The sequence below is a fragment of the Alosa sapidissima genome, chromosome 6, assembly GCF_018492685.1.
Source record: "Alosa sapidissima isolate fAloSap1 chromosome 6, fAloSap1.pri, whole genome shotgun sequence".
Taxonomy (NCBI): domain Eukaryota; kingdom Metazoa; phylum Chordata; class Actinopteri; order Clupeiformes; family Clupeidae; genus Alosa; species Alosa sapidissima.
This window is the reverse complement of record NC_055962.1, coordinates 20,940,151-20,962,496: the sequence shown is the minus strand read 5'-3', so window position 1 is coordinate 20,962,496 and position 22,346 is coordinate 20,940,151. Positions and strand designations below refer to the sequence as shown.

The following is a 22,346-nucleotide window of genomic DNA, read 5'->3' as shown; positions in this document are numbered from 1 at the left end:
AAAAACCAAAAATCACCACTGCAAGTGCAACATTTTCAAATTGGAATGTTTGTTGTCCTTTAAACTGTATTTGTTAAAGTGTGCGTGTGTGTGTGTGTGTGTGTATGTGTGTGTGTGTGTGTGTGAGAGTGTGTGTGTGTGTGTGTGTGTGTGTGTGTGTGTGTGTGTGTGTGTGTGTGTGTCTGTACGTGGTCACTGGATTACAACAACACAGGTCGATCAAACCAAACACATTACCAAGGCATAATCTTCTAGTGTGAGGTGAGGGACTGTCATGGGAATCAGCAAACAGAACGTCACGCCCGAGTCTTGTGCCCTTCCCTCCTCCATAGCTGTTCTGTTGTTAAGGCTTGTTAGCTCCACTAGTTTCAACATCATCATTAATGGGTAGTACCTCCAGCAGTGTTAAGTAATTGTTTTTTTAAGTCTCTGATGACTAGAGTCTGGTAAGGCCAGTGGATGAGGATGGGAGGGGGGAGGGGGTGGGGGTGGGGGGGGGTGTGAGGGCGGTTGTGGGGATTTGGGGGGTAAAGGAGGACTCACCGGCCTCACCACCCCACTCCTGTTCCTCTTTACTCTTAGCACGCGAGGTGGCCTCTTAGTGATTTCTGTTCTCTGGCCAAGCCCACCCCCCCCCGCCACCCCCACCCCCCGTGTTCATCAGAACACAAAAGGGATTGAGAGAGAGGGAGAGTGGGGGACCAAGAGAAAGAGTGAAGGAGGAGGGGGGGAGACAGGGTGGTGGTGGGGGTGAAGAATGACGGGGTGGTGGGGGTGGGGGTGGGGAAAGAGTGCCGGAGGCGGGGGGGTGTGGGGGGTGTCCAGCCGGGCTAGACGTCTAGATCATCCGGCCGCGGCCGGCTGCTGATGCGACTACTGGCCCGGCTGCACGGCCTCGGGTCCATGAGCGCCAGCGGCTGAAGCTCGTGACCCGGCGACAGTTTCTTGTGCTCCTGGGTGTCGTCGGGGAAGTCAAAGGCCTGGGCGTGCGAGTTGGAGATGGTGCTGCCATTTTGGCCTAGCCGGTTCTGCTCCGTGCTGTAGTTGGCCCAGTTCTGCTCGTTGGCCTGCTTGTTGAAGTTGCGACAGGAGTTGGTCCTCTCCCCCGTGGCCAGCTTGTAGCCCGGCGGGGACATGGGCGAGAGCGGGGCGGTTGGCGACGAGCAGCCGTTGTAGTAAGCATACTTGGAGGTGGACAGATCCTTGGGCGTGGTGCTCAGAGTGCCGCCAGCAGGCGGGTATATCTGCTTGTTGTTCTGCTTGACGCGGTCCTTGATGCGCTTGAAGAAGACGTAGAAGAGCTCGACCACGTTGAGTGCCAGCGACACCAACGACACCACCAACATGAAGATGATGAAGACGGTCTTCTCCGTGGGCCGCGAGAGGAAGCAGTCGACGCGGTGCGGGCAGGGCACGCGCTCGCACGTATACACGGCATTGAGCGTGAAGCCGTACATATACCATTGGATGACCAGGAAGCCCACCTCGAAGAGCGACTTGAAGAGGATGCTGACGATGTATGTGCGCAGGAGGGCGCCCTTCATCTTGACCTTGCCGTGCTCCTCAAGGCCGTACTTGAGCTTCTTGAGCTCGATTTTCTTCAGCGGCATCTCCACGTCGCCGCCATCGTTGCCAATCACATTGAGCTCCTCCATCTTGCGGTTCAGCTTCACCTCCTTGCGCATCAGGTAGAAGACGTGAGCCAGGTACAGGAGCGTGGGCGTGGACACGAAGATGATCTGCAGCACCCAGAAGCGCACGTGCGAGATCGGGAAGGACTTGTCGTAGCAGACATTCTCGCAACCGGGCTGCTGCGTGTTGCACTTGAAGGCAGACTGCTCGTCACCCCACGCCGACTCCACGGCTGTGCCCAGCACCAGGATGCGGAAGATGAAGAGCACAGAGAGCCAGACCTTCCCACCAGCTGTGGAGTAGGCCTGGACCTTGTCCAGGAGTCTTCCTAAAGCACTCCAGTCACCCATCTCGAGGAAGATCTAAATGCAAGCAGATGAGAACCAAAAAAAACAGTCATCCATCGGACAGGTGTAAATTCTCACAGAATGCAAATAAAATCAAAGCTATTCCAATACATGGTATTGCATGCATCAATGACATCAAAGGCAGACTGCAGTGCACATTCATAAGCCTGAAATATCTGATTTATCTTTTCTTAAGAGCAGAACTCTATTTACAGTTGTGTTAACTGTTGAGGTGAACAGCTGGACCCATGCAGCTGACGGTCAAGTTTGATTTGACCGTTATATTGTTTGTTTATTTTTCTTTGTATAAGACTAAATATCTGTTTACTATATTTGTACCTATCCATCACCAAATCATTTTGAAATAAAAGTGCAAACATGAAAGCGCATAGGATTTAAAATAAGTTAATGTGGCATGTTGATATCTCAGTTGATGTGTAGAAGCTGCTTAATTTACAGTCCCCATAACTTCTAAAAACATTACACTACAGCAGTCCATACATCAGCAGAAGAATGTCTAGCCCTGCACCTGTGTTCTTTATGTGAATTCCTATCTGGCACCACAGACTCTCAAACAGGCCTATTTTACTTGCATCTCTCAAACGCAATGCAGTCGATTTATTGGAGCTTACAAACAATTTAGTTCACATCTTATGTCATAGCTCCCGTACTTTTCACGTTTCAGTGAGCGCAGCAACATGAGCTTTGCTCTGGCACGGAAGTCTCTGTCTTCCACTCCGAAGTCATTAAAACGTTTAATCTTGGTAGTCTACTATGAGTGGGATATTGTGTATGGCAATTAAAAACGGTCGACACACAGGAAAGAAGCGAGTGACTACACATCTAATTCTGCATTAAAACACCAATGATCACTAACTAATCGTACTCTGTTGTAAATGGCATGATTATTTAAATTTGCGGATTGTCCGAGCTCTGTCAACTTCATCCATGACACAAAGCATAGCTAATACTACTTGCTTTCTGTGTAAAATGTCGAAATTATAGACTATTCGCTGCTTTTAAGGCAAGCTGTCGTGACCACACAACGGGGTGTATAGGAGGTGACATTGACCGCTGTCTCGGATAAATTGCATAGGCCTATGGCTTAAATTCGTAAAATCTATTCATTTATGCGGTAATTCCTGTCTATGTGGTTTGCACGAGACGCGTTTCTTTTCTTCGCACAGAATTCACTTTGTATCGGTTGTAGCGCATCTGTGTTTATTATGAAGGCAACGTAAAGCTCTTTCTATTTAATCCTTATTTGTCTACATACATAACAAACGTCCTTCTGGTCCCTATCACGTCCACTAGGCTATGCTAAATGTTGTGTTGCTTTGATCCCATATTTAAAACTCGCAATTTCTGATTCAAGTTCACAGGTAGGCCCAAGATTCCAGATAGAGCATGGGCCTGATAGAGTGCCATCCAGAAAGAACTTCACATTCCCGCAGCTGTGAAACGTGTGCCCTCCAGATGCGCGACAGAACTAAACAAATTCGAGTTCAAGTTAAGTGTAACTGGTCTTAACCGGGGAAAGAGTATTATCCGATTAAATTCTAGCGCTGGAAACTGATCCTGGTGTAAATATGGTTTATTTCCCACTCACTTTTGTTTGAAAATCCCTTAAAATGTCAAATAATGAACTGTTAATTGGTCTCAAGACTGTTATTGTTGGCAAGATCTCGTCAGGATGTCTATAAGCGACAGTGTAGCCTACGTTAGATGCTCAATATTGTAATGTAAAATAAATTTTCAGTCTGTAGTAAATTTCTGAAAACTAAAAGCCTGAGTGATTTACAAATCATCGCTTCTATATTACACCTCATCTGTTTTAAATTATCTAGTTCAAAATCAACTCATTGTGATAGCATCAAAACGGGTTGCGTCTCATATAATAAAGTTTAGGGGCATAGCCTACTTTCCCAAACAAAGTTCACAAACTATCAAAACACAAAAAAAGGTTATCTTTCTTCCTTTAAAGTTCTCATATAATATAAAGCTTACCTGGAAAGTCACCAAGAAGTAAGAAGAGAGCCCAGAGAGGGACTTTCTCCGTAACTTCTTCTCAAACAGTCACCGCTTTCTTGAAATCCAAGTTTAGGACTACAGAGAAACTGAGCACCACTTGTCAAACTTTCCTTGCTTATAACAGTCTTCGTACGGGTTGGGAAGGAGGGAAGAAATCCAGAGACATAGAAGTTTTTTGTCACCTGATTCCCTACGTCAGAAGTTTCGGACCTCCTGGACTCCTTGCTGAACCCGTTAACAAACCTACACATTTGAACGCATGGAAGCGCACATAAAGTTTCATACTCCGGATTTTTTGTTTACAAATACTTAATCTGCAGACTGCGGAAGTTGGTTATTAAGATAATTTGGTTTCAAGCTCTATAAACCATTTTTAAAAGAGTTTGTGATCGTTTAAATAAAAATATAGGATAAAACTTTAAAATGGTTTGGAAGGGATGGCTCATTTTAAGCATGCTTGTTTAAGCACCAGTCCGACCATGCAACACAATGATTTCAACATCACTTGTCTTCGGTCCAAAATATTGTCTTATCAATGTTTATTTGGACTTTTAAAGTTCATCTCATACACAAGAGACAGAACCTGACCATTTGTAAACTTGGAGCTCAAGTCATAGGCTTCAAAATGTAAAATGAGGGTAGTTGCGCCATCTAGTGGCTATTAGGTTTACACAGGTAACCTCGTGAAATGTCACCTAATTTGCGTAAGTCTGTAGTCGTTTTATAAGTAGGCCTATAAGTATATAAGTATATTTTTGAATGTACTTATATTCTTGAAAGTCATGTCCCTATTCTTGAAAAAAAGCAGAGTTGTTTCTGAAATAAAATCAATGGAGTTACTGTCCGTCACTGCAAGAATGACAACTTTGAAGAACTCAATCTTGCTGTGTTAACTCCGTGTTGACTCTGACATGTAAAACAAAACCAAATCGTAGAGTTACCTGAGCACATCAGAGTGACAGAGTAGACCTTTGATGAGCCACCACCATGGACGTGACTGGACGCCATTCCATTCGTTTTTGTGTTATTGGGCTCAAAGAATGATTAATCTGCCGTCTGTACTGGTGAAGATATTTAAAAAACATAGAAACAATTTCATTATGGCTAAGGATCATTTAATTTAAGACAGGTATTTTATTTCAAGTTAGCCGTATAAAAGAGACAAAATAAAACAGAAAGTAGTGTTCTCTCACACAAAGTCTGCTGACAGTGTAAATTGACCAGACAAAATCCACCTGTAACTGTATACTGTACATGATAATTTGCAATCACTTCCTTATTTCCATTGTTCTCTGTAAAGCGTATAGATCTGTTGTCACTGAGCGCTGAGTAAGAGGCACAGAAGGTGCAGTGGGTAGTCTGGACTTACTCTAAGTCCTAAACCATGATCTACTGTACTGAGTGCGTCCACTCAGGTCTTGCAAATGTAACCACTAGTTTTTCAAAATGACTCTTATAATTGTGTCATTAATTGAAATTACTCTACACAGTTATAATAATAAGGCTGTAAAGGGAACCGCCAACAAAATTGCTGTAGGCTAAACTCCTGAACTGTCAGAGGCCTTCATGGCTAGTAGGTCCAAATTTATGTCCCAGTTCAGATATGAAGTAGCATGCAGTTTATGCAGCCCTTGCCACTTAATCTACTAAACCCCTCTTCTACTGCACTCTTTACCCCCCCCCCCCCCCCCCATTAATGCACAAATAGGCTGACATCAGACATAATTTCACTGCATTTCTTACTTCCAGTAACTATATGCATGTGACAATAAACTTCCTTGTATCCTTGTATTCTTGCATGAGCTTGGTTTTTTGCTCCAAGAGGCCTTGGTCATTTGTTCTTGTCCTCCTCCTTTTGTTTTGTTTTGTTTTCTGTCCTGTTCTTCACACGGTCTATCATGCCTCCTTTTTCTCTCTCTCCCTCTCTCTCTGCTTCATCCTCCACTCCACTTCATGTCATTCCTCTCTTTCTCTGCACCCTCTTCATCCTCAAACACGTGCCTTAAATCGTAATCTCCACCCACTGGTTGCAGCTCAGCTCCCAATCCTTGGGCTCACAGCACGGACTACTGGCTTTGCTACATCGCTTCCTACATGAAGGAAATCACAATCACATCACTCTTCTGGAGCCATATAGAGATGTGATGTATATTCTCTGTGGTCTGGCCACCCATATAAAATTGGACCTGAGAGATTCTGTGATTGATTAAGTGTCAGAGTGCAGTTTGGGTGCTTCAGTGATGTTTGTAATAGATGGATACTTTCCTTCGACAAGAGGCCTGTCCCGACACTGGCAAAACAAGGCAGGATAAAAAGAAATTCAGCGTGAGAGTGTTCAGCGGAAACATTAGCATGACTTGTCCCTCTATATGGAAGTAGTATAGCAGAGCCGAGATCTCTATACGGCTCTGTAGAATAGTAGTGCTGTATCGCCATCTAGTGGCAACTATCACCAACTTCCACCACCAACTGGCGTTCAAGAGACACATTCATGACCCCACAACTCACACAACATACACTTACACACTTACACACTATAGAAAACGATACCAGCACACAAAAGCAGCACAGGCAGGCAGGCAGAGAAACAGGTCTTACTGTAGTTTCTGAAGAGTGGGACAGGAGTGAATGAGGGAGAGGATCCTGTTTGCCCAGCTGGCAGTCAGTCAGTGGACCACCAGCTCTATCTCCCTCATCCCAGGCAGAGTGCAGGGAAGACATCAGGGCATCATCATGCTCATCAAGCTGTGAACCTCTATTACCTCTATATAGTAACACAGTATACTTCAGTACACAAAACCATCAATAACAGTAAGTGATATCAGACTTTATTGATATAGGTATTATATGAATTATATGAATTTCTATGGGTACTTTTGGGTTCTTACGTTTCAACTGAATGTTGGAAAAAATAACAACTTAGGAGAAAATTCTTGAGGCCAAAGCTTTTCATTGGGGACTGTGGTAGAGAGAGTGGCATTTGGGAGACCGTGGATTTCCACCTTTTGTGTAGAAAGATTAATATAAGTTGAAAGAGCTTCCATTGAACCAAAATGCTAGTTGCTATAGTTCTGCTAGTTATCAGGGCGCTGCTGGGGTAGATAAATGGGGGTAGATAGGGGGGGGGGGGGGTAGATAGATAATAATCACTCTATCCTGCAAAAAAGGATAGAGTGATTATTACTTAAAATTCTCTCTTTAACTCAAATTTACTCCTTGGTTTTTGGAAAGAAATGTTTGCTAAAATGTAGACTATTTACATGAGAATATGCGATACCGGCAAAAGATTGCCCATATTTGAATTCACCGAACAAACACACCTCTCTCCCTTCATTGCAGGACAATGCGAGGCACCCCTTCACTGCCTATTTCCAATTTACAGAGCCTGGGCAGTAAAAATCACCAGATATATTTTTCAGCAGACACAGAGAATGGACAGGATTGTGGGGATACATTCACAGATTGGATTGGCTTAGAATTGCTATAGATTCCCCTTTAATGATGGCTTTGCCAGCTCACCAGGGCCCAGGGACTGATGGCATCCTTTGTCAAAAACAGAGATGAGAAGCTGTCCATAATCCTGCCAAGCACAGCACAAAGTCAGCGTGATCAGATCAATACTCAATCTAAACCCATGGATATTGGTATTGCAAATTATATATGGTCTTTTGGGCCCCCACCGTCGACTTCAAGGCAGGCACTAGGGTTAGGCAAGGGTTAGAGCTAGGGCTAGAGCTAGGGTTAGGGTTAGGGTTAGGGTTAGGGTTAGGTATGGCAGCGCTGCCTTGAAGTGGATGGTGGGGGCCCAGAAGACCATAAAGCACTGCAAATAAACACACTTGTTTATGATCTGAACCAGACAGACAGACAGACAGACAGACAGACAGCTCTTACTGTAGTGTCTGCAGGGTGGGGCAGGTTTGGATGAGGGACAGACTCTCAGTAGCCCAGCTCACAGTCATGGTGCACACCACATGGTGCAGACCAGACAGAGATTGCATGGAGACTATAGCATTCACATACATTCCCCTTGGAGATCAATAAAGCATCACACACACACACACACACAACACACACTCACACACATACACACACACATACACACACATAACCGCATGGGGTAATTATCACGGTCCAAGCAAAATGGGGAAGTGCCCTTAAAGTCCTATTTTTGACATAGTTCTCTGTTTCTCAAGGTCACTGAGTACTGTCAGTACAAACAAGAAATGACAACTAGAGCAGCCAGAGACAGTTACAGTGCTACACTCTGGGGACATGCTTGTGATGGTTTGGTTGAGCTTTGTCTGATCTTTTAAGTTGCCATAGAACAGTGTGATTCATGTACTTTTGTGTGTTCTGTATGTTTTTGAGTAATGTATGTGTGTGTGTGTGTGTGTGGGGGGGGGGGGGGGGGGGGGGGGGGAATAAGAACCGTAATAATAATTTGAACAAAAACAATAGGGTTCCAGCAGCTTTTCTGCTTGGACCCCTAAATATGTCATGTCATGTTCTGTAATAACATTGCTTGGTAGCATACAGTCTAGTCTCTTGTAAATGGTTGGGGGAAAATTCTCATTCTTTTTTCTTAACAGAAAGTTCTGAAGGATGTCTTGAAAGTTGATAAACCCTTTTTGTCAATGCAGTCAAAGAACCAGGAAACTCAGTCTGAATTCTAAAACACATTTACCTTCATCTATTTCTCTCTCACACATACACACCATACCAGAATTCCAAAGGCACATACAAGATACAGTGTATAAAAAAATGCACTCACACAATTTCGCACACTTTATACTGCCATGGTTTTACAAATAATTAAAGAAACACACAAACACACTCACTTAACATGCATACAAATGATATATCATAATCAACCTGTTCTTGGTAAGTAGACATGATGGTAGGTCAAGAATACCCAGTGTCATTATGCTCTTTGCGTACATGAACAAACACACACAACACACATACACACACAAGGCTGAACTAATCTGCACAGAATTCTCTGTATAAACACCATTAGAATAAACGTAACATTATCACTCTCAGTTTGCATACATAGTTCAAAATAATATGTGTTGATAATTCATTGTCCTTAAGACATACTCAAGTATGATGTATTCAGGGATTAATGTAAAATAATAATAATAATCTGACTTTTTTTTCTACAGGCCAAAGTGAATGGGCTGCAAATCAATGATCTTCTGAGTCAGTGTGTGTGTGTGTGTATGTGTGTGTGTGTGTGTGTGCTTGTGTGTGTGTGTTACATGTAATTCATAGAATTATATGACTTACAACTTACATGCAGGCGCGTAGCAAGCGTGGGGGATGTGGGTGTTATAACGTACACACTTTTGCTGGAACACGATTCTACCCCCACACTTTTTGTCAGATTAAAATGAAAGTAAAATATGGAAATAAACGCTCCCGTAAAGAGTTGGAACCGTATCTACCATAACACACACACAAAGAGACACACATAGGTCTGTTGATTTGATTGAACGGTCATCCAGCCAATCACATCAAGTTAGCCAGTGAAGAACCAGAGCAGCTCTGATCAAATTTAAAGTGTGCGTCTTTCAAGGCTGTGCTGCTGCTTGGGTCTGCATTATAACGTCTGCAGTGAGCAGATTTCAGGTAGAATTGAAATGATAATGGTTACCGCATTATGCTAATTTAGTAAACCAAAATTCACTGTCTGACTGACAGTTTTTGTCACAATGTAGAAATGCAGGGAGTCAATAAGTGAAAGCAGGGGTGCGCGCACCAAGGCACTTGTTGTTTCTGCAGAAAGACCAGGCTACTGTTCTCAGAGCATTATGCTTTCTCTGTCTATGATCTGCAGCTTTTCTCAAACTATGGTCCTCCTCCTCAACAATTAACCTACTGGTCCACGTAGCCGCGTAGTCCATGCTGGGCCCCCCGAACCGCAAAAAAAGCAGTTTTTCCTAAATAACTACCTGAACCGTGGTACTGAGGATGAAGAATCTTTTATGGTGTGTTGGTCTCAAGGGCCCACATCAACCTGGCCCATAATCACTCATTTGTGATTTGCACCCCCCCGGTAAAAAATGAAAATGCAATATTGTTCTGCTTTAATCGCCCCTATCTTCAGTTAAGATGTTCACACCTGCACCAAATTTTATGTGTATGATTGACCTGCCATTCTCTGGGGGTATGCCAAGTTTCGTAGAATTTCATCCATGGGGTGGTCTAAAAAAAATTAGGTTATGTGTACATTTAGTGACTGTACACTCATTGGCCTGTAGATGGCGGTGCACACATATACACATGCACACACACACACACAGGCACCCACATACTATCGGTATTAGAACGGCCGATACATAATTACAAATTCAGTAGGATTAAAAGAAAGCCAAAATAAATATTCATCATCATCATCATGGCTGCATTTCCAGTATTTGCGATAAGTAGTCGTTTGTCCACTAGATGGCGCATCGTTGCAGTGAGACGTAATTTTGTTGGAAGTTAAAAGTGGGTTGGAAAAACAATGGACGCTTCCTACAAGGACTGTACCGCAGAGAACGTCTAATAAGGATAGGACGATGTTCACATGAAATGTAATTCCCATTTCTTCTTGAAGCCGAAATAAATCTGAGGATGTTTATCGGACATGCTTGGTTTTTACTGCAGGTACGTTAATCTTATAATATCAATAAGGACCTATGTTACCATTAGCGTTGGTTGAGTGATGGAGGCCAATTTGATTGATTGCAGAAAACTATAAATATTACATTACATTACATTACATTTGGCTGACGCTTTTTAACCAAAGCGACTAACAACATGGTAAACAGTAAGTTTTAGAACAATTCTCACAATTTTAGGACAGTTTAAAAAAACATTAGAGTACAGTAAGAATAAGTGTGTCGGTGAGTGCTGTTTTTAACAGTTACTTGTCAGTTTAAAACGGCTGGTGAGTGCTAGGATCAGTAAGACTTGTTGTAAGTGTTGCTATGAGAGTAGATGTTCTCTAAAGAGCTGGGTCTTCAGGAGTTTTTTGAAAGTGGAAAAGGATGTCCCTGCCCTTGTAGGAACTGGCAGTGTGTTCCACCAACGAGGAACAACAGATGAGAAAAGGTTGGATTGGCTTGAGCATACCAGTGGTAGAGCTAGACGTCGTTCGTCAGAGGAGCGCAGCGGTCTGGAGGTAGTGTAAGTCTGTATGAGGGCATTCAAGTAGGTGGGAGCAGAGCCGGAGACTACTTTGTAGGCAAGCGTTAGAGACTTGAATTTGATGCCATAGGTAGCCAGTGTAGCTGGATGAGCAGCGGGGTAACATGTGCCCTTTTGGGTTGGTTGTAGACCAGGCGCGCCGCCGCGTTCTGGATCATCTGAAGTGGTTTCACTGCGCAGGCTGGGAGACCTGTCAGGAGGGCATTGCAGTAGTCGAGTCGTGAGATGACTATTGCCTGAACCAGAAGTTGGGTAGCATCTTGAGTCAAGTAAGTCCTGATTTTCCGTATGTTGTAGAGTGCAAAACGGCATGACCGGGCGACTGAGGCAACATGATCTGAGAAGTTTAGTTGGTTGTCAAGAACAACTCCTAGATTTCTTGCAGTCCTGGTCGGTGAAACAGACAGGGAGTCAAATTTGATGTTGATGTCGTGGTGTATGGTAGGTTTAGCTGGGATGACCAGCAGTTCAGTCTTTGAGAGGTTCAGCTGGAGGTGGTGTGCCTTCATCCATGTAGCTATGTCTGAAAGGCAATCCGAGATCCGTGCTGAAACCAGGGGGTCGTCAGGTGCAAAGGACAGATAGAGCTGTGTGTCGTCTGCATAGCAGTGGTATGAGAAGCCGTGCGAACGGATAATCTGTCCCAAGGAGGTGGTGTAGATAGCAAAGAGGAGGGGGCCCAGCACTGAGCCCTGGGGGACCCCTGCTTTCTCTCTCCCAACAACTGCAGTGAGTTGGGAGAGAGAAAGCAAGAACACATAGGCTACTACTGGCCAAATCCTCTCCAATTGTTAGAATTGGACTCTGGCCGTTTGGGAACAGCTGAGGGAGGAGGCTACTTGAAACTGTGAGTTTCGGTCGATGTGAGCGAGCGGACTTTCCGTTGACAGTAATTAACACCCTTTTGAACAATCTAAGCTGTGCGAACGTCAGAGGGCGGTCTACGCTGATTCATCATTAGTGAGACAGGAGGACAGCTGCATGCAATTCCTAGCAGAATGAAAATAGTGGCTGCTGCTGAAGCGGCAGCATAAGCGGCAGCCCTCGTTTCAGCCAGCCTCATTTAAGACGGACACGGTCAAGACGAGCAAGTTTACCTGTGCAAGTTCACCGAGCACAGGCACCGACAAAGGCAAAATGTGCCCTTCCACCATATCTGTTATCACCGGCCATTGCAGAAAACGGCATCATGTCAAAAGGGGCAGAAATCCCCTTCACCTCCAGGAACTTAAACGGTCCTCACCGACAGAAACCTCCTTCTCCATGGGCTTGTGGAACTGTCAATCCGCAGTCAACAAAACCGACTTCATAGCTGGCTATGCCAACCACCTTTCATTGGAACTCCTTGCTCTCACTGACACTTGGATCAAACCAGAGAACACTGCCACCCCGGCTGCACTCTCCACTAACCTTACACTATCCCACACCCCTCGCCTATCTGGACGAGGAGGCGGGACGGGCCTGCTGATCTCCAACAAATGGAAATTCACCCTGCTACTGCTTTCAAACAAATATGTCTCATTCGAATTCCATGCCATCACAGTGATCGCCCCAGCAAAACTCTACGTGCTGGTCATCTACCGCCCTCCAGGCCAACTAGGCGACTTTATTGACGAACTTGACACTCTGCTATCCTCCATCCCTGAGCATGACTGTCCGCTTCTTGTTCTCGGTGATATGAACATCCACTTAGATGCCCCAGGCTCAGCGGACTTTTTGGCCCTGGTCCACTCCTTTGACCTCGAACTGGTTCAAAGCCCACCGACTCACAAAGCTGGCAAAGAGCTTGACTTGATCTTCACTCGGAACTGCAGCACAGACACCCTCATGGTGACGCCTCTCCATCTTTCTGACCACTTCTTCATCCAGTTCAACGTCACCCTGTCAGAACAGCCTCCGGCTCCTCAGCCGATGGTCACGTTCCGCCGCAACATCCGGAACCTGTCTCCAACGCACTTCTCCTCTGTGGTTGCCTCCGGTCTACCTCCACTCAACACCTTCTCCTCTCTGGAGGTTAATGAAGCCACTGACTCGCTCTGCTCCACACTGACCTCGTGTCTAGACGAGTTGTGCCCTCTTACCACAAGGCCAGCTCGATCCAAACATTCTCATCCATGGCTAAATGATACCCTCCGATCGCACCAAACTCAGAGCCGCGGAGAGGAAATGGCACAAATCCAAACTAGCTGACGACCTCAAAAACTACCAGACACTCCTGACCTCCTTCTCAGCCAGCATCACTGCTGCTAAGACTGCTTTCTACCATGACAAAATCAACAGCGCTACAGACACTCGAAAACTTTTCTCAACCTTCAAATCGCTACTCAACCCTCAGCTGCCTCCTCCTCCATCCAGCCTTACTGCAGATACCGAGCTGATACTGCAGATACCGAGCGGTCGCCCTGGCTTCTTTTAAGGCTTCTGTTACAGACAGCAGAGCCGTTTCGGTAGAGTGGCCGCTTTTGAACCCAGACTGATTTGGATCCAGAAGGTTGTTCTGTGAAAGGAAGTCAGAGACCTGTTTGGAGACTGCTCGTTCAATGCCTTTGGATAGGAAAGGCAGTAGTGAGACAGGGCGGTTATACCAAGCAAATTGATAGCAGCACTGTAATTGTATCTTTCAACTGTCATTTGTTGCACGTGCTACAAAAATCATTCTGTGCAATGGAAGATTTACACCGGTCTGATACAGTTTTGCTTATAGGCCTACATGCGTGAGACTGAGACGCCTGTTTATTTTGTTTTAAGTGCGTGCAGGGTGTGAGAGGGGAATTGATGTGCTTTGATTCCAGCTTGGTAGTTGTAGTCTGTGAAATTAAAAAGCACGTGTGTGAAGTATCCAAACAATGACACCTTCATTTCATTATGGCTGCTTTAGCAACACACCTTAAGCTACTGTGTAGTGGGTCCCATTTAGAAGTGGCTACTTCATTCGCGCTTTCCTTGACTCATGGAGCTGCGTGAATTTTATTACAACTTTTCGTCACGATATGGCAGTTTAAGTCCGCTTGATACTGTAAGGCGTAAGCCATTGGTTTCCAAAGGAGATTTTATTTGTGTCGCCAGCATAGCCTATTGACAATTTATGTTGTAAATAGGCCTACCTTATAAGCCTACCTGTAGCTTAGGGAAGCTAACATCTTTCTATTAGGATCTAGTTTGTTAGTTACAGTTTTGTCATAACTCCCTGATTCATTTTTGCATTTAGAATAGCCAGAGCGTGGATATCTAAATCGGAAAATTAAACAATATCGGGTGCCTATAGGCTGGGTGAACCCAGCCTGATCTGCCCGCTATTTATTTTTTGATTTCTTACAAGATTGAGCTTGGTCTGGTGAAAGCCAGACTATGGACCTCAGTTACACAATGCAAGGGAACATAAATCAGCCTATATTTGCACGAACTATAACGGACAACAGCTCTTCAACTTTGGCCCGTTAAAATGTGTATGAACAGTCTAGCGACGCATTTCATCAAGGCCCATTTGGACATGTCAGTTATTTGCACCACTGGTTAGATGTAAAACGGCATTTCGTTTCAGACTACTGTTACTTAATTTGTGCATTAACAATAACGTTTCAGACTGCTGTTACTTAATTTGTGCATTGACAATAAAGTATTACATGAACTAAAGATGACTAAAATCTTATAAGAAGAAACATTAACAAAAACTCCATCCATCCAAAAATGACCTTTGTTTTTGATAGCTGTTGAAAACGGCATGGAAATGACAGATGTTTTTGTTTATAAATAAATGAATAAATAAATAAATAAATAACATTATGCTGATGCCTTTTGCTTTTCCCAAATACAATGTAGCCTACAGGTGTAAGTGACCTTTCATCAATCCAGTTGCAATGGATGAACTGTGATGAACTGCCCTACTTGTGATTGTTTAGAGATTTTAAAGGTTTTATAACAATGCTACATCTTCTTTGGCTATTCTACAATCTATTCACCTTTTCAGCACCAGTAGGCTACTTTCTGTGCAGCCGCACACACACACTCAGGCATGCCAAACAAGCATACACAAAAGTTTCAAGAGTGGGTGATGGAGTGAAATATGGAGACAAATTGAAGTGTGATTTATTTTTGCGGAACGGATGTACAGGACTGAGCGGCGGTCATATTTTGTACCGCTATGCGGTACATCTAGTTTATATTCCCTTTGCATATGTTTGGGTAGACTTCAAACGTTTTTGAATTTGAGCTTACAGTTCTGTCACTACCCATACGAAAAAGAAATACATAAAACTTCTAAAAGGATGAATACAAAAGTCTTATACAAAACCCTTACTGCCAGAAACACATATGGCTATGAAGATCTTATGTGGCACATATCACAAAAGTGGCCCATTTCATATTTCCCTCATGTATGAATAAAGCACACATCTACATGAACTGACTAAGTAAATTATACAGTGACATATACTTTCAGTACATGAGAGATGTACATTTTAGAATATGTTATATAACGTTTTAGTATTATTCCTATATGATAAAACACCATTACAACCAGATTTGTGCATGTAACACACATGCAATGTATATAAAAACAACACAGTCTTCATATGGTTTTGATAAGATTTTGATATTAGAAAGAAAAAGTATATATATGTTATACACATGTACACACTAATTTTTGTATATGTTTGTCTGACATATAATACATGCTTCTTATATGTGAAGTATATGTTTTTCATGAGTAATATTGTGTTGTTCCTATATGATAAACCACCATTACTGTTAGATTTGTGTATGTAACACAGATAAAATGTATATAGAAACTATGAAGTTTTTATATGGTTTTGATAAGATTTTGATATCTAAAAGGAAATTATATACGAGTAATACATATTTACAAACTGATGTTTCCTATATGTGTTGCATATATGTACAATATATGCTTTGTATGAGTATCATTGTGTGATTAAAGAGCAATACACACAGTGATTTTAACCAAATTTATTTGAAACCTCTACTGACAAATAGTTCCCTTGCACTTCCCTTGCACTTCTACTAACTGTATCTACTATTACTGATCCTATCAAAAACATGATGGTTAGGCATGTCGTTATAAAAAAAAACCTTATTTTCAACATCAGTGGCAGACATTGCAGCTTTCTGCCATTCCCACAATTTAGGAGATAAAGTGCCATTTTAAGTGGTATAATGAACTCATTCATACTGTCCATAACTGTACGTAATATTTATGAACTGAACTGTGTTATTAAGAACAAAACGTACATTTCAATGTTCTCATTTCTGTTGCTTAACTTTATTCCGCATCTCTGTTATCTTCCCATTGATGCTGCTCCCTATCAAGGACAGAGGGGTACCCGGCCATCTCTCCAGAGTTGCATCTTTAACAAACAAACCCAAAGAATGCAAAAGTTAGTAGGCTATACTTGACATTCACAGCAGAGATCAGTATCATAACAGCTATTGATAACACTGAACCTACTGTAGATGGCATCAACTTTGGTCTTCTCAAGGGGGAGACGAGCCTCTCCCTTCCCCTTGTTGGTTCCCCGAAGATTACTGACTAGAAGCACTTCAGGGGGGAATACAGCTGTAAGCAGTTGTCTTACAAATGTTGTACATGAATTTGCATTAACTGCGTAAGCCCATGCAAGCTTATCCACCATGACACCACTGCCTTTGAAGATCTCAACCTTTAAAGGAAGAAAAATGTGTTAAACAAAGGACAGGTGTTAAACAAAGGGCTTAAAGATAAAATTTTAAATTACAACCCTATATGATTTTGTATACAAAATCAGAATGTATTGGCCTTTAAAAAGGGCTTCCACTAACACAACCTGGTTGTCTTATATAATGTGTTAATACTGGGCACAGAAAGAAAACACATAAAGAAGTGCACACACACTATACATACAGTATAATCACGATTGCCCTACACATTACAAGCATGCCTGACCATCTATATAATATTCATTAAGACAACTCACCTTTGATGGTGAAGAACTAGTTGTATCCATGTCTCCACTCCCAGCATCAATTGCCATCTGAGGAGGACATTAGTTAAACAGAAAACATCTGGTCAGTGCACATATTAATACATACTTTGGAGCCATAGACAAATGTATAAGCTTAGACTGTGTGCCAATGTGTCAATTATTCAATTGAATTTTCTGTAGTTCTTCTGTACAGCACAACAGATACTTACTGATATAGTTGGATAAATAAAGTATATCTGCCGAACTCATAACAAGCATCCCAAACAATTCTCTATCATGTATTAATTTCTAAAAAGAAATCACCTTTGATGACTGGGAGCTGGCTGAAGGTGAACTAGACTGTGTTGAAACAGTAGATGAGGGGCTGGAGGTGGGCTGAGTGAAATAGGGAAGACACTGTGAAGGACAGTCCTCTGATCCGGGCGTCCTGGGAGAGGCAGGCTGGCATATAATCTTCTTCATGCCAAAAATGAGTCCTGGCACATCTAGACACAATGACAGGAAAAATACAGGTAAACAGACTTAGCTATCACTGATCCTTCTACAACCAGTACATAATAAACAAGATACCTTGAAGAACCAAGTCTTTCCACTTTTGGCACTCTTTCTCCAAGTCTATGTTTTTCTGGGTCAAAGCAGAGACAGATTTTTTCAGGTTGTTGATCTCATCTGATGAAGTTTGTGGTATCCCACCATACATCTTCAGAAACTCCTTTGCAGGATCAGTCTGGGAGACTTTTAACCTCTGGTCAAAACAGAAGCTAGAATTAATTAAATAGAGGCTGCTGCAATAATAATTGCAACATGCACAACGGAATCAATAACTAACATGTAAATCATGTGAATCAAGAATGTACATCCGCATCAGCTTTGAAAAACTTCAATGACTGATAGTGAGTGTGCCACAAACACTCCACATGTATGTGCATAGCTTTAAAGTGCAAATGCGGTGTAAATCGATTCACTGGCCTGCTGGAGGTTCCCATTACTGGAATGACATGATCAAAATAATCTGATGACAAATTCACACTACCTTATCTGTTTGTTGAGGAACTTCCGTGTCTGTGTCGTCTGATTCTTCCCCATACTTCTTGGGGGGCACAGAGATCCTCTTTGTTTGTGGGGCTGGCTTATTGCTTTTTGTTAGCTCATTCAATTTTCGTGTGGCCTCATAACGAGAACCTACAGTAGAGAGGGAAAGACACGGACACAACATGATTTTACAATGACACCATGATAACGACATCTCTAAACTGTAAACTGCAAATCTATCTATGATGGCAGAATTGTATCATGGGTAGAATGACAAATGTCTATAAAAAATGTATATTAAAGAGAATAATGTGTATTTACACCTACTGATTAAATAATAGTCTGTATCTTACCAGTCACAAACTTCACATTAGCTGCATAATGAGGATAACCTCCTTGTGGCCTCTTCCCACGTCGCCACTCAACTGAAGCCAGATACAGGCTTAAAGGAAGCCCATCAGGGCCCATTTTTGTGTCATCATAGCGAATCACTTAACTTGCCCTTGTCATCTCCTTCTGACCACTGTACCACAGCAAACTTCCTGGCTGGTGTTTCTGCCACTAAAAGAATGGAGGAAAAATGAAGAAAGGATGTATGAATACAGTAGTGCATATTTTATCACCATGTAACACTGCATTCACACCAATGCACAGGTAGTGCATGGTTTTGGTCTGTTTTCATCTACTTGTTATCAGATTAGGCCATTTACACCATGTACTGTAGTGTTCTGCACAGCAGAACAGCAAAGACCCCTTGAAATAGAAGAGTTCTATTTTTCTCTGCGTGTCCGCATGGGCTTTATAGACTTTAAACAAATTGTTTGTTTTTTTTAAAGTGGTTGATTTTCAGGGCACACAGACCTTTCAGTTGCCATTTCCTAAAACTAGATAAGAAATACTTGCCTACTGCTAGGCCACTTGTTGTTACCAGTACTACTAAGAAATTGGACTGTCGCTTAATGTGCCCCAAATATCAACAAACTTTTCTTTTATGAAGCGCTAGTAGGTGAATCTCTGTGCAAAGAGGATGAAAAGTCTCAGAATGTCGTTTGTCTCAGGATAGAACTTACGAGTTCTAAAGAAAATATCACCAAGAAAATGTGATACCTACTTCTGTTTTGACTAGGTTGTTTACAAGGTGTGACTGGTCAAGAAGACTGCATTGACAGCAAAACGGTGCAATTTGAGTGCAGCAGATTCTTAGCAGTGTTATCCTTCGTTTTGTAAGTCCTACTTTGCGATCCCGTTGGGTTACACGTGTACCCAAGATATCATGTGAAAGTGCCATTTCTGGTCTTTCAACAGTTGTCTTCTGTTAGTTGCTAGCACGCACGGAGATACAGTATCAAAGATTCTTAAGTTGTCTCTGGAGATATGCTAGCGGTTTTGAACATTACCCCCCACACACACCACCACCACCAACAACAACCAACTCTAGATCAGTTGCAGTACCGTAATATTGGTCAAGTAGCCAACTTGCTCTTGCTTAAAAACTGATTACACGCGAATGAATGCAAAAACAGTATTACGAAATGTTTATTACACTCCTTACCTATTGTTTCTTCCATTATAAAAGTGATGTATGTTCTCGCTCACTCCTTGCTCCCTCTCCGGCCTCTCCTGACTCCACAACTTCTGTTTCGATTCGAACGTCGCAGCTGTCTCATTGGAAGATGGAGATCTCACGGTGTTTCGCGAGAGGCAGGGAGCAGGATTGAGCGCGCAGCGTCGCTAGTATCCTGAATCGCATTATTCACTGTGTTTTTAATTATGTTAAAAAGAAAACACTGCGAAAAAAATGAATGGCTGAAAGAAAATATTCCTCGTCGCACCTTATCACGATGGAAAAAAAGGTTTGTATGCCTACTTAGCCTACTTTGGGTTTATCTTTACAGGCAACAATTTTCAGAATCCCTGGACTGTTATCACAGTTTGGGGTAGACTGGTAACTAATGGTCAAAGTGACAAATTTATTTATTCATTCATTAATTTAAGAATATATTGGAGTAATTTATGTAGCCATACATTAGGCTACCATCTCTTAATGCAACTATGCTTCGCAACAGTTCACAAATGAGGAAGGATAAATCTATCAAAACAGGCATAGAGCCTGCCGAATTTTGTTAGGCTGATGAGCCTGATGAGATTGCATGACATTTTTGCATAGTCTCCTCCAATGAAAGTCAATCCAAAATGATTGAGGTCTGAGTTTTAAAAAATGAAACTAAAAGTTTAGGCTACATAAATTATGCCACATTTAATCTAAACATTAGGAATGGATATTAGTGTATTTTTTAATGACATCAAACATGTGGCCTAGGCCTAGATAATTAGGCTTAACCCTGCTGAAAAACAACAGCTACACACCAGCCTAAGTCGGTGGCTGGTTTTGGCTGGTCTTAGCTGGTTTTTCATCAGTTTGTGCTGGTCTTTGCTGGTCTACTGGTTGGGCCACCACTTGGACTTGCTGGTGTGACCATCTTAGGAAGCTGGTCATGTTGGTCTGACAAGCTCATATGTGAGTGTGCTGGTTTATGTTGGTCATGATGGTGACCAGCAGAGGTGGGACCAAGTCACTGTTTGGCAAGTCACAAGTAAGTCCCAAGTCTTAGCACTCAAGTCCAAGTCAAGTCCCAAGTAAATACAGAGAAGGGCAAGTCGAGTCCAAGTCCAAGTCTCATCAAAGCCAAGTCGAGTCCAAGTCCAAGTCCCAATCTTTTTCAAGTCCTGAACAAGTCATCAGGTACTCTTCACTTAATAATGGCATTATTAGACTATCGATCATAATTTTAACACTTCCATCTAATCCACAGATTTTTTTTTTTATAAATACAGATTAAAATATGTTCAATGTTTCTGTCTTGAAATCTTTTACGATATATGCATGCGCATACAATATACACATGTGCATACCTGAGTAATCTGTACAAAACGGATAGCTACATGACAAATAAAAATATTGTTTTTCCAAATTTCGGAGCCCACTGTAAGGATGAGTAATAATTTGACTGATGGCATTTCACTGCGCTAGGCCACAGATTTGCCTGCAAACAATTTATTAGGCTGTCTGCCAGTGGCGACTCATAAGGGAAGCCAAGGTCAACACTTTTATATTATTTAAAAGATAATAATGACACAGTAATTTTGTTTTAAAGTATTCATTTCTTAAGAAATACTACACATTTGATGCTGTTTATCTCATTTGTAAATGGTGCACTGTCACTTTAAGCCCATTGTGTGCCACTGTCCACACATTCTCATAATGATCTTTTTTACCAGCTCCATTCCTATGGCTAGTCCACAAACTCAAACATCGTTTGTGCCACATGAATAGCACAATATTAACAATGATAAGCATTATATTAAGTTGGCACAAACAGCTTTCATTCCTTTGGAAATAGATGCATGTATGACATGATGCTTGCTTGACATTTTCTGTTTGCAATTAAATGTGAATTATGAGCCTGGTAGCCAGTAGCCACCTAGCTAGCTGAGTGGAATGCGTTTCAATCGGCATATCAATGTGCTTCATGTAAACAAATTATTGAATAGGCCTACTTCAAGACTCACCATTTCCGTTAAACAAAGGCAAAGACAACTCTTCATATTCTTGTCCACTTTCCAAATCACAGTGAGTGCAGCCTATGTCATAGTGACCTGGATCTCATAGTTTATAACAGTAGTGAGAACCGGATAAATCCGCAATTTCCCCTAATCTCGTATTTGTTGCCTTCATGATTTCCTTTTATACGTTTCTTATATTTAAAAGAAAATATCAATCATCATCAACAATGACAAGCCAGCTGGAACCTGCCACTCGTTTTCTCTCCCTCTCGCGCGTGCTTAGATGGGGTTCTCAATTAAATGGAGTAGGCTAGCAAAAGTTCAAGTTGGATCTTAATGGAGAGGACTCGAAAAGTATCATCTTTATGTAACATGCTGTTGGTGCATTTTGACATTGTAAACGTTCTCTAACAAGAGTGCGAATCAGTTTGCAGTAAAGCTACTAGTTATTAGCTAAATGTTGGTCGTTTCTCGGTCTCTTGGTGCCCTACACACAGTGCGTAACGCATGTGGGGGTAGCGGCAGCACTGAACTGTGCTCTGGACTGGCCGCTTGTCTCCGCTAT

At 42.4% G+C, this 22,346-nt stretch overlaps 2 protein-coding genes across 6 annotated transcripts; both read right to left on the bottom strand.

Moving 5' to 3' along the window:
• Nucleotides 1-747: 747 nt before the first annotated feature.
• Nucleotides 748-4,134, bottom strand: gja1b (gap junction protein alpha 1b). Its single transcript, XM_042096033.1, has 2 exons — nucleotides 3,987-4,134; nucleotides 748-1,994 (listed from the first exon to the last, which is right to left on the bottom strand). Exon 2 carries the CDS (start codon nucleotides 1,980-1,982, stop codon nucleotides 831-833), a length of 1,152 nt encoding a protein of 383 aa, XP_041951967.1. The 5' UTR covers nucleotides 1,983-1,994; nucleotides 3,987-4,134; the 3' UTR covers nucleotides 748-830.
• LOC121712067 lies at nucleotides 3,265-20,766 on the bottom strand. Of its 5 annotated transcripts, XM_042096040.1 has the most exons (10): nucleotides 19,770-20,766; nucleotides 18,571-18,778; nucleotides 18,219-18,367; nucleotides 17,756-17,930; nucleotides 17,489-17,670; nucleotides 17,177-17,233; nucleotides 16,672-16,882; nucleotides 16,455-16,570; nucleotides 15,434-15,464; nucleotides 3,265-3,277 (listed from the first exon to the last, which is right to left on the bottom strand). In XM_042096040.1, exons 2-8 carry the CDS (start codon nucleotides 18,683-18,685, stop codon nucleotides 16,467-16,469), a joined length of 993 nt encoding a protein of 330 aa, XP_041951974.1. In that variant the 5' UTR covers nucleotides 18,686-18,778; nucleotides 19,770-20,766; the 3' UTR covers nucleotides 3,265-3,277; nucleotides 15,434-15,464; nucleotides 16,455-16,466. The 5 variants fall into 5 exon arrangements, with proteins under 5 accessions (XP_041951974.1, XP_041951975.1, XP_041951972.1 ...); XM_042096041.1 differs by lacking the exons at nucleotides 3,265-3,277; nucleotides 15,434-15,464 and having other exon boundaries at nucleotides 16,247-16,570; nucleotides 17,756-17,946; XM_042096038.1 differs by lacking the exons at nucleotides 3,265-3,277; nucleotides 15,434-15,464 and having other exon boundaries at nucleotides 16,247-16,570.
• Nucleotides 20,767-22,346: the final 1,580 nt, after the last annotated feature.